General features: G+C 46.6%; 1 protein-coding gene across 1 annotated transcript in view; it reads left to right on the top strand.

Moving 5' to 3' along the window:
• The window catches only part of LOC138257349 (uncharacterized), a 160,609-nt gene that overhangs the window by 78,716 nt on the left and 69,361 nt on the right, over positions 1 to 12,532 (top strand). The window contains exon 5 of the mRNA XM_069205900.1: positions 7,006 to 12,443. Within this exon, the coding sequence (XP_069062001.1) occupies positions 7,006 to 12,443 (5,438 nt within the window). The remainder of the gene's footprint in view (positions 1 to 7,005; positions 12,444 to 12,532) is intronic.

Raw genomic sequence — 12,532 nt, 5'->3', positions numbered from 1 at the left:
AGATAGCAATGAGTGCTTTGGCTACTGCCGGGCAGTAGTGGACCTAAGGGGAATTGGTTGAGGGTATCTAGTAGCATGATCCACTACTACTAGTATGTATTGGTTCCCTGAGGCTTTGGGAGGTTCAAGTGGACCCACTGTGTCCACACCCACTCTTTCAAAGGGGACCCCCACCACTGGAAGTGGAATGAGATAGGCCTTTGGATGTCCACCTGTCTTTATCACTGGCTTGACAGGTGGCACAGGAGACACAAAACTCCTTTATCTTCTGGGACATTTTGGGCCAATAGAAATGGTTAACTAACCTTTCCCAAGTCTTGGTTTGTCCCAAATGCCCAGCAAGTGGAATATCATGAGCTAAGGTCAGAATGAACTTCCTAAACTCCTGAGGCACTACCACTCTCCAAGTGGCACCAGGGTTGGGATCTCTTGCCTCCGTATAGAGGAGTCCATCTTCCCAATAGACTCTATGTGTTCCAGTGATTTTTCCGTTGGTCTCTTCAGCAGCTTGCTGCCTAAGGCCTTCAAGAGAGGGACATATTTCTTGCCCCTTACACAACTGTTCCCTTGTGGGTCCCCCTGGGCCTAAGAGCTCAACCTGATAAGGTTCTAACTCCATGGGCTCAGTTCCCTCAGAAGGCAGAACTTCTTCCTGGGAAGAGGGGTTCTCTTTCTTTTGTTGTGTTGAAGCTGGTTCCCCAGTCTTCTTTCATTTTCTCTTGAAGGGTTGGGCCCTTATTCCAGGCTCCAACACCACTTTTTCACCCTGAGCCTTGCACTGTGCCCTTGTCTTGACACACACCAGTTCAGGGATACCCAGCATGGCTGCATTGGTTTTGAGTTCTACCTCAGCCCATGCTGATGACTCCAGGTCATTTCCAAGCAAACAGTCTACAGGGATATTTGAGGAGACCACCACCTGTTTCAGGCCATTGACCCCTCCCCATTCTAAAGTTACCATAGCCATGGGATGTACTTTAGTCTGATTGTCAGCGTTGGTGACTGGATAAGTTTGTCCAGCCAGGTATTGACCAGGGGAAACCAGTTTCTCTGTCACCATTGTGACACTGGCACCTGCATCCCTCAGGCCTTCTACACTAATCCCATTAATTAAGAGTTGCTGCCTATATTTTTGCATATTAGGGGGCCAGGCAGCCAGTGTGGCTAAGTCCACCCCACCCTCAGAGACTAATGTAGCTTTAGTGTGAACCCTGATTTGCTCTGGGCACACTGTTGATCCCACCTGGAGACTGGCTATTCCAGTGCTAACTGGAGTAGAGTTTGAAGTGGAACCTTTCTTGGGACAGGCCTTGTCTCCAGTTTGGTGTCCCTGCTGATTACAGCTACGACAACAGGCCTTTTTGGGCTCAAAGCTTTTACCCTTGTACCCAAAATTGTGTGGTGAAGAGGCTTTGGACCCTCCCTTCTGAGCGGGGTTTTTGGGGCCCTGTAGAAGACTCTTTACTTTTACCCTTGGATGTCTCAACACTCTTCCCCTGGGGAGTCTTTGTGACCCCTTTCTTTTGGTCACCACGTGTGGAAGTCATGGTCACCCTAGTCTTCATCCAATGGTCCGCCTTCTTTCCCAATTCTTAGGGAGAAATTGGTCTTAGGTCTACCAGATGCTGATGCAGTTTATCATTGAAACAATTACTTAACAGGTGTTCTTTCACAAATAAACTGTACAGCCCATCATAATCATTTACACCACTGCCATGAATCCAACCATCCAGTGTTTTGACTGAGAAGGCAACAAAATCAACCCAGGTCTGGCTCGAGGATTTTTGAGCCCCCCTGAACCTAATCCTGTACTCCTCAGTGGAGAATCCAAAGCCCTCAATCAGGGTAGCCTTCATGAGGTCATAGGATTCTGCATCTTTTCCAGAGAGTGTGAGGAGTCTATCCCTACACTTTCCAGTGAACATTTCCCAAAGGAGAGCACCCCAGTGAGATTTGTTTACTTTTCTAGTTGCACAAGCCCTCTCAAAAGCTGTGAACCATTTGGTGATGCCATCACCATCTTCATATTTAGTTACAATCCCTTTAGGGATTTTTATCATGTCAGGAGAATCTCTGACCCTATTTATATTGCTGCCACCATTGATGGGACCTAAGCCCACCTCTTGTCTTTCCCGTTCTATGGCTAGGATCTGTCTTTCAAAAGCCAATCTTTTGGCCAACCTGGCTAGCAGGCGGTCATCTTCATTGAGGCTGTCCTCAATGCTTCCAGAGTTTCTGGACTCTCCTGTGAGAGAAGCAGCATCTCTGACTATCACTTCTGGAGTCAGGGTTGGAGGAACCCTGGTCTCCCTATCTAGGGTTGCAGGTGGGAATTCCTACAACTCACTAGTGTCCCCCTCTGTGAGGCCATCATCAGAGGGGTTGTTTTTAGCAAACTCTGCCAAGAGTTCCTGGAGCTGTACTTTGATAAGGTTTGAACAAGTCTTTATCTTTTTGATTTTACAGAGAGACCTTAACTCTAACATCCTAAGATGCAGGTAAGGGGTGAGGTTGAGTTCCATCACATTCTCTTCTGTAGTAGACATTTTGGGCCTCATTATGACCCTGGCGGGCGGCGGAGGCCGCCCGCCAGGATCCCGCCCTCCAAATTACCGCGCCGCGGTCAAAAGACCGCAGCGGGTATTACGAGTTTTCCCCTGGGCTGGCGGGCGGTTCCAGTTAAACCGCCCGCCAGCCCAGGGGAAAACGACCTTCCCACGAGGATGCCGGCTCGTAATCGAGCCGGCGGAGTGGGAAGGTGCGACGGGTGCTACTGCACCCGTCGCGTATTTCACTGTCTGCAAGGCAGACAGTGAAATACATTTTGGGGCCCTCTTACGGGGGCCCCTGCCGTGCCCATGCCATTGGCATGGGCATGGCAGGGGCCCCCAGGGGCCCCGCGACCCCCCCTACCGCCATCCTGTTCATGGCGGCTTTCCCGCCATGAACTGGATGGCGGTAGGGGGGGTCAGAATCCTCATGGCTGCGGAGCGCGCTCCGCAGCCATGGAGGATTCCAATGAGCAGCGGAAAGTCAGCGGGAGACCGCTGACTTTCCGCTTCTGACCGCGGCTGAACCGCCGCGGTCAGAATGCTCATTGGAGCACCGCCAGCCTGTCGGCGGTGCTCCCGTGGTCGGTGGCCCTGGCGGCCACCGGCCGCCAGGGTCAGAATGACCCTCTTTGTTTCTAAAAGTTGGAATACTTTTTAAGAATCTAAAACTATCTCTAGAACTTAATTCAAACTTTTACAAAACTTTTAAACTCTAACAGAAATGCTAACACGGACTAACACAAGGCCCTAGCAGGACTTTTAAAAATGTAGAAAAATATCTCAAATTTCAAAAATCAGTTTCTAATGACAATTTTTGGAATTTAGTCGTGTGATCAGGTATTGGCTGAGTAGTCCAGAAAATGCAAAGTCTTGTACCACACTGCTGATCCACCAATGTAGGAAGTTGGCTCTGTATTTATTATTTCAAAGTAAGAAATAATGTGCACAGAGTCCAAGGGTTCCCCTTAGAGGTAAGATAGTGGCAAAAAGAGATAATTCTAATGCTCTATTTTGTGGTAGTGTGGACGAGCAGTAGGCTTATCAGAGGGTAGTGTTAAGCATTTGTTGTACACACACAGGCAATAAATGAGGGACACACACTCAAAGACAATTTCAGGCCAATAGGTTTTTATATAGAAAAATATATTTTCTTAGTTTATTTTAAGAACCACAGGTTCAAGATGTACTCACAATACTTTAAATGAAAGGTATTTCACTCAGGTATCTTAGGAACTTTGAATCAACACAATATCATGTACAGTTTCAGCATAAATGGCAATAAGCTATTTTAAAACTAGACAGTGTAATTTTCAACAGTTCCTGGGGGAGGTAAGTTTTGGTTAGTTTTGCAGGTAAGTAAAACACCTACAGGGTTAAAAGTTGGGTCCAAGGTAGCCGCCAAACGTGGGACCGTGGCCGTAGGGGGCGGGCATCTCCACTAGCTGGGATGCCCTGTGGTGCTGTAACAAAGGGGGTGAGCCTTTGAGGTTCACCGCCAGGTGTTACAGTTCCTGCAGGGGGAGGTGAGAAGCACCTCCACCCAGTACAGGCTTTGTTCCTGGCCACAGAGTGACAAAGACACTCTCCCCATGTGGGCAGCAACATGTCTGGTGTGTGGCAGGCTGGTAAAACTAGTCAGCCCACACTGGAAGTCGGGTATGTTTTCAGGGGACATCTCTATTATGCCCTCTGGGGTGTATTTCACAATAAAATGTACACTGGCTTCAGTGTGCATTTATTGTGCTGAGATGTTTGATACCAAACGTCCCAGTTTTCAGTGTAGCCATTATGGTTCTGTGGAGTTCGTGTTTGACAGACTCCCAGACCATATACTCTTATGGCTACCCTGCACTTACAATGTCTAAGGTTTTGCTTAGACACTGTAGGGGCATAGTGCTCATGCACCTATGCCCTCACCTATGGTATAGTGCACCCTGCCTTAGGGCTGTAAGGCCTGCTAGAGGGGTGACTTATCTATGCCATGGGCAGTGTGAGGTTGGCATGGCACCCTGAGGGGAGTGCCATGTCGACTTAGTCATTTTCTCCCCACCAGCACACACAAGCTGGCAAGCAGTGTGTCTGTGCTGAGTGAGGGGTTCCGAGGGTGGCATGAGACATGCTGCAGCCATTAGAGACCTTCCCTGGCATAAGGGCCCTTGGTACCAGGGGTACCAGTTACAAGGGACTTACCTGGATGCCAGGGTGTGACAATTGTGGAGACAAAGGTACAGGTTAGGGAAAGAACCCTGGTGCTGAGGCCTGGTTAGCAGACCTCAGCACACTTTCAAATCATAACTTGGCATCAGCAGAGGCAAAAAAGTCAGGGGGTAACCATGCCCACGGCATTTCCTTACATTAGCCCTGGCGCCTAGAGGTTTCCGCCCCCCCGGGGGCAGATCGGCCTACTACCAATAGGCTGATCTGCCCCCGGGGGGGCAGAAATGGCCTAAAATAAATTTGACCCCAACCCCTCCCCCCCCGTAGCGACCCTTGCCTACGGGGTCGCTCCCCTTGCGTAACATTGGCACACAAAAAAATCCCCGGTGCCTAGTGGTTTCTGCCCCCCTTGGGGGCAGATTTACCTAAAATCGGCTGATCTGCCATCAAGGGGGGCAGAAATGGTCTAAATACAATTTGCCCCCCAGGGGAGAGACCCTTGTCTAATGGGTTGCTCCCCATCTCTAAAAAAACAAACAAACAAAAAAACAAAAAAAACAAAAAATTGCCCTGGTGCCTAGAGGTTTCTGCCCCCCCGGGGGCAGATCGGCCTAATAACAATAGGCCGATCTGCCCCCGGGGGAGCAGAAATGGCCTAAAATAAATTTGCCCCTACCCACCGCCCTAACCCCCCGGGAGCGACCCTTGCCCACGGGGTCGCTCCCTTTGCGTGACATTGGCGCAAAAAAAAAGATCCCCGGTGCCTAGTGCCATCTGCCCACTTTGGGGGTAGATTGGCGTAGCAAAAATCGGCCGATCTGCCCCTGGCCTAAATACAATTGTCCCCTCCAGGGAAGAGACCCTTGCCCAAGGGGTTGCTCCCCATCTGTAAAACAAAAAAATCCCAGGTGCCTAGTGGTTTCTGCCCCTCTTGGGGGCAGATCGGCCTAATGAAAATAGGCTGATCTGCCCCCCAGGGGGGCAGAAATGGGCTAAAATAAATTTGCCCCCCAGGGGAGCGACCCTTGCCTAAGGGGTCGCTCCCCTTGCGTGAAATTCACGTAAAAAAAACCCTCCCTGGTGTCTAGTGGTTTCTGTCCCCCTTGGGGGCAGATTGGCCTCATAAAAATAGGCCAACCTGCCCTCAAGGGTGGCAGAAATGGCCTAAATATAATTTGCCCCCTAGGGGAGTGACCCTTGCCTAAGGGGTGGCTCCCCACCTCTAAAAAAAAAAAAAAAAAAAAGATCCCTGGTGCCTTGACTTTCTGCCCACCCTTGGGGCAGAAAAGGCCTTCCAAAAAATGACCCCCCCTGGGAGTGAGCCTTGCCCAAGGGGTCGCTCACTTATGCCAATAAAAAAAAAAAAAAATCCCTGGTGTCTAGTGGGCGTTTCAAAAAACCAGATTGCTTGTAATCTGGCTTTTGAAACGCTCAGAGAGACTTCAAAGGGAAGGAAATTCCTTTCCTTCCCTTTGAAGCCTCTCTGGCCTCCTGCTTTGCATTTCTCTTTCGATAGCTTCCAGCGGGATGGAGGAGGCCCTCTGTGATTGTCAGCGCGCGATGCGCGCTGACGTCACAGGGAGGTCTGGGGGGGTCGGGGTGGGAGGGTTAAGGGCTTCCCCTTCCATCCACGACCGGGGGGTGATGGGTGGGGAGCCCATGGGGGGAGCGCTAGCGCTCCCCCCAGTTCCCGGGTGTAGGATGAGGTGATCTCGTCCAAGGCACCCGGTAACCAGTGCCTTGGACACGATCACCTCGTCCAAGGCACCGTAGGGGTTAAGTGGCTGCAGCAGATATGGTTACACTAATGACGATAGACCTTTTCAGTTCACAGGAAGGTGCCGCAGGCAGCTGTTATTTCTGATTTTCTGGTCTTCTAAGAAGAAGAGATGGGCCTTATGGGGTTGGTGTTCTAGTGTGTATGATGTACAATTAGCTGCCATAACATCTGGACAGATTGATGATTCACCCTATGGGTGAAGACCATAGATTTAAGACCACTCATTTCCAGCTCTAGATGCGCATTGATGAACATGCCCAGGCCTTGCGCATACTTCGAATGGTCAGATGCAGATTAGGATATCTTCCACTACTATGGATTTATGATGCATTACCAGGACTGGCACACCCACTCACACACAGAAAATGAATGCATTCAAATTATGTAGCTTTTCCGTTTATATAGATGCACCTACAAGTGGTCACTCAACGCAGTCTTTCTGGCATAGTGTAAGGAAAGAAATGAGTCATGCTATAAACTGATTAATTAAATGTCACATGTTTCATTTTATTGCAGAAAGAAAATGTTGAGGAGAAGTTTAAGCAGCTCTTGATTGATAACAAGGTGAAAGAAGAGAAGGGCCTGGAATCCCAAGACATTGGTGACAGGATGAAAACACTGCAGCAGTACCTTGTAGGCCAGTTCCTTATGAAGAAGGACATACCCATCTGGTGTCATAGAGATTTGGACAAAGCCTTTGATTTTGAAGATATTTCACTCACTGAACAGTTGAGTCTCCTTAAAGCAACTCTACAAGTAACACTGGAAGAAGATGGGACAAAGCATTACACAGACGACACAGATGATATATCCAGCTATCGTCTTCATATCATAGATGTACTCTACAGCACAAACAAGAACTTGGCTGGGAGACTCTCAAGAGAAGTATTTTCTGAGCTTTCCAGCACCAGCCAAGACTTTCTTGGGAACATATTATTCAGTGGGACATGGACCCCAATCCAGGCAGTCCGATTCACTCTAAACGTGCAGCAGAGCAGGGTTTCACAAGAGAAGGTGGAAGCCATCCTCCAATGCGTGCAGACGTACCAGATCGATATAAACACGACCATCGCATCTTTGAAGGACCAGGATCCTCTGCTGCTTCTGCAGCAGCATGTAAAGCATGAGAAGGACAAGGATTTAAAGACCATACTAGCAGAAATGCGAAACAATAATTATCCAGAAAAGGTTATTTCTATTCTGGACAAAGTGCTCAGCGAAGTTGGAGCTCGGCTTCCAGCGTATCAAACCCTAGATCTGGATGAAAAGATGAAAACAGAAGGGATAGCCATGACCAAATCGATAGACTTTGAAAATCCTGATATTGAGACACTGGTGAAAACTTTGATTGGCATGTCTGTGGCTGTTCAGGACACTACGACTATTGTAAAGCAGTCAGGTGAGAAGATTGAAGGCTACTTTCCTCGCATGACTCAGCTTGCATCTCTGTTGACCCTGCTCATTTCTAAAACCCCTGAATGCAATGGATGTCTTTTGGAGATATTTACTGGAGAGGGAAAATCTACCATTGTGGCCATGCTCGCCCTAATTCATGCCATCCGTGGGAAGAAGGTTGATGTTATCACAAGTTCACCAGTACTTGCCCGTCGTGATCAAGAAGAATGGAGTAAATTGTACAAGATGTTTAACTTGTCTTGTAGTGTTGTACCACCTCCAGGGTTAGACAAATGCACTGACTCAAGAGAAATTGACAAGGCGATTAAAGGGGCATATGCAGCTGATATCGTGTACGGTACTGTCGGTAACTTTGCTGCTGACATTCTGCGCCAAGAGTTTGAAAAATGCAAAACGCGAAGAGATAGGACTTTTGATATTGCCATTGTGGATGAAGTGGACTATATGACCTTAGATAGTGGTGTCCAAGTCACGTTCCTTTCACATGGAGCAACAGGAATGCGGCACTTAGAACAACTGCTGGCAGCTGTCTGGGCGAAGATATGCACTTGCCAACGCATCCAGGAGGCCAAAACTGGTAGCATTCTTTGGGCAACTGGAACACAATACTTTTACAAAGTTGCTGCAGCAGCTATCATGGGGCAAAATACATCAGAGCATTTTTCACCCCTCGATATTCTCATGCCGGGACTACAGCTGGGGTTCTTCACTGAAGAGGATGTGAAGCAGATTCAGTCCAACCTGGATAGGTCTGAGCAGACAATCACTGAGGAACCACAAGACTCTGCAATCAAAGAAATCATGGCTAAACTTGGACCTGAGGAGCAGCGAGATCTCTTGTCTATATTTCAGAAAGTTCTTGAAGATGCTATTGTTTTTGAATACTATGAGGTAAAGGACGGTAAAGCATCTGAGTTTGAGATCAGTTCCTCATCGGACATCAAACCCACATCTGATTATGACAAAATTTGCATTCTTCTCCAGGAACATGGCTGTGCCTGTGAGGTGATGAGTGACAAGGACCTGATAGAAGGAGCTGTCACTGAATTGGAATCAAGAATCCGGTACTCAGACACCTATCAGTCACGAGATAAAGAAGAGAAGAGTGAAGATAACTTTATCCTCCTGCCAGCCTTCCTGAAGGAATATACTCAGAACAGGATGAAGGTCTTTGTGGAAAACGCTATGAAGGCAATCGTAATGGAGAAGGATCGGGAGTACATGATAGAGTCAGCCACAGACGCAGGACAAGTAAAGCCCACCACACCCATCTACGAATACCACACCATCGTCCCAGTGGACTTCAAAGCTACCGGTGTGCTTGAGAAGAACAAGCGCTGGGGTGACGGCTTACAGCAGTTTCTAGAAATGAAGCACCAACTGGCAATATCACCATTGTCAAATGTCACCAACTTCATGTCAAATTTCCATTTTCTTCAGCGATATACTAAAGGCACAGGCATGTTTGGGGTCTCTGGGACCCTAGGGGATGAGCCAGAGGTTGAGTTTCTTAGAAAACACTACAAAGTGTCTTGCTATGTTATGCCTACTCACCGACATACCAAGAAGACTGAACTACCAACCCTACAGGTCGAAGGAGGGCATGACGCATGGATCAAAAGTATCTGTGAACATGTAAAAGAGCGCACAAGTCCAAACCAGTGGGGCAAAGGGCAAGCAGCTTTAGTTGTCTGCGAAGATGTGAAAACAGCTGAAAAGCTACAAACAGAGTTAATAGAATTAAAAGCTGTTCTCAATCCCAATAAAATAACTTTGTACATCAGAAGTGATACAGACAATATTGAAAAGAGTACCTTTGATGCAGGAGATGTTGTCATTGCCACAAACCTTGGTGGGAGAGGCACAGATATTAAAATTACTAAAGAGGTGAATAAATGTGGAGGACTCTTTGTGATTCTCACCCATTTTCCCACAAACATGAGAGTCGAAAAGCAAATTTTTGGCAGGACCTCTCGTAAAGGAAATCCTGGGATGGTCCAAATGATCTTAAACTATGATGACTTGTCACCATCCTATCAAGACCAACCCATCGAGGTGATGAGGCAACTCAGAGCAGAACACCAGAAAACACACATCACAAAGATGGAGACTGAGGAGCTCTTGGTAGTTCAAATACGGGAGGAACTCTTTCAGATGTTTTGTGAACATCTAGACCATTTTCAAAATAATTATGACAAGTTTGAAAAACGAGACATCTACATGATTCCTGCTTTCCTGCAGAGTTTTGGATTCATTGATTACTCCAAGACAAAGTTGGATTACCGCCCAGCTCTCAATGCATTAAAGGAGAGCTGGGCCCTTTGGCTCACACTACATGACAAAGAGATAGATGAACATAAAGACATTATTGAGCTTAAGAAAGACCTTTCCCAAATGATCCAGAGGAGATCAGAGAGTCTCCTGCGAGGGGAATCAGATAACTTCTACGACTTCATCAAACAGGCTATGGATCGCATGTACCTCCACACTCAGAACAAAGCTTCGGATTATGGAGCACTATCATTCTGGCAGAAAGCAGAGAAGACTGATCGGGTGTACCGCGCTGTATCACTCTATAATCAAGCCTACATTACAATTAATCTGGGACAGGACGGATACATGCAGAAGGCACTGGATCTTTTAAAAGAATCCAAGAAAATGATCGAAATCTATGTATCTGAGGTGTCGAACACCACAGTTTCCTGCCAGATGTCCTGCTTAGCCAAGTTTGAACCTCACAACCGAGATGATCCCAACTTCACAAAACAAATGCAGACCCGCAATAGTCTTTTCAAGTCCTGGATCGATTATATCGATAAATCCATTGCAAAGCTAACAGAGTTCCAAAAGAAGAAGAATAATGCTATCACCAAGGACCAAGCTGTCTTCTCTTTGGCAAATGATGATAGTCCTATAACCAGTGACGAGCTTATTGTACTCTATGACTATGGTCTGTCCTTTGTGTTTGAAGTTGAGAAGAAACCAGAATTCTGCATTAGTGCTCTCATTTGCTTTATTATTGGAGCTCTGCAGGTCCTTGCTGGGATTCTTGTGTGTGTTTTCACCTGTGGGACAGCTAGTCAGTTTGGAATGGGTTTGATTTCTGAAGGTGTGTCAGACATGATATCAGGGATTGAAGGAATGATAAAGGGTGCGTTCAGTTGGGCAGAATGGGCAATATCGAAAGCCATTAGTATTGGGCTGTCACTTATAACTGCAGGATTTAGCCTCATTAAAAAGGCAGCACAGGCCGTTGTGAAAGTGACAAAAGGTCTACTCAATGGAACCAAAACATTTGCATCGCTTGCCGATGACCTCATTCGTTCTGGAAAAGTTGCATTTTCTTCCATTCGCACATCTGCAAAATCAGTTGCCTCTGCCATTTCCAAAAAGACTGTGTACACCTCCATTAAAAACCTCGCCTCAAGTTCTGCAGTAAAGAAAACGTTTGTGCAGGCAGCAAAGTACACCGGTCAAGAAATAGTCAAACAAGGGGCTCTAAGAGCGTTAGATTATGGAGTGGATGAAGCTCTCCAAGCTGTGTTCAAGAAAATATTTGAAAATGCCTTCAAAGACATGATAGCAAAATCTGTAAAGGGTGATCAAGCTTTAAGAGAAACAATTATAAAGTTTATAGTTGTCAATGGGGTGCCAGAGAACACCCTAAAAACAGACAAAACATCCTCTTTTCAGATTCGAGATGCCCATAAACAGATGATGAATAGTGTACTGGAAGGTTTTTGCCGTTCTGCAGTCAATGGTATCGCTGATGATTACAGTATCCTAAAAAAGTTTTTCGGTTACCTCAACGCCATGAAAGGTGGCATTAGCAAAATTCTGGATGAGGTCAAGGTGAAAGGATCCATCACTAAAAACTTCAAGCTTAGTGTTGAAGTTGGAAAAAGAGCGGTTGAGTTTGTACAGATGATAAACTCTGCCCCAACTCAAGACGTGATTGAAAATAGAGTCATTCCGTTTATAATCAATGAATGCAATAGGCTCCCATCTGCTGCCAACTTCAAGGATGATGAACGCTGCACCTTGCCAGCTGTAGAAACAATGGCAGTGCAATTTTTGGATATGATATCCCAACAACTCAATGCTAACTTTGTTAATTTGTTTTCAAGCCGCTTACTAGGTTATGTGATGAAACCTTTTCGCACAGAAATGAATAAACATGTAGGGAATACCATCTACAATATTCTTGGAAGAAATAAGACTGAGCGATTCTTCATTGAACAAATGCACAAAAGCAATATGCAAAAGACACAGGTTGAGGGAGCAAAAGTTAAACTAACTGAAGCTGACCAAAAAAAAGTCAATGATTACGTAAAGAAAATGCAGGATCCAAGCAGCCCAGCGACAGAGCTGGACCTGAACATCCTCACCAAGAGTGGCCTGCTGAAGGGGAAAGGGGTCAAGGTCATTGTGGTGGATGAGAATCAGAAGACAGTGTCTACTCAGATCTACCCAGGAAAGGAATCCACAGCTGGTGTCATCACTCTGCAGCTGCAAAAAAAAAAGGAGTCAGATGAAGGGTAAGTTGTTAACTGATGATAACTGATCTACCTACCCATATAGGTTTTATTGGCTTCATTTATGTATCTACAGACTATTTTCTAAATAA

Source organism: Pleurodeles waltl, chromosome 1_2 (genome assembly GCF_031143425.1).
Source record: "Pleurodeles waltl isolate 20211129_DDA chromosome 1_2, aPleWal1.hap1.20221129, whole genome shotgun sequence".
Taxonomy (NCBI): Eukaryota; Metazoa; Chordata; class Amphibia; order Caudata; family Salamandridae; genus Pleurodeles; species Pleurodeles waltl.
The sequence above is the reverse complement of the archived record's forward strand: the minus strand, read 5'-3'. Positions and strand labels throughout refer to the sequence as shown.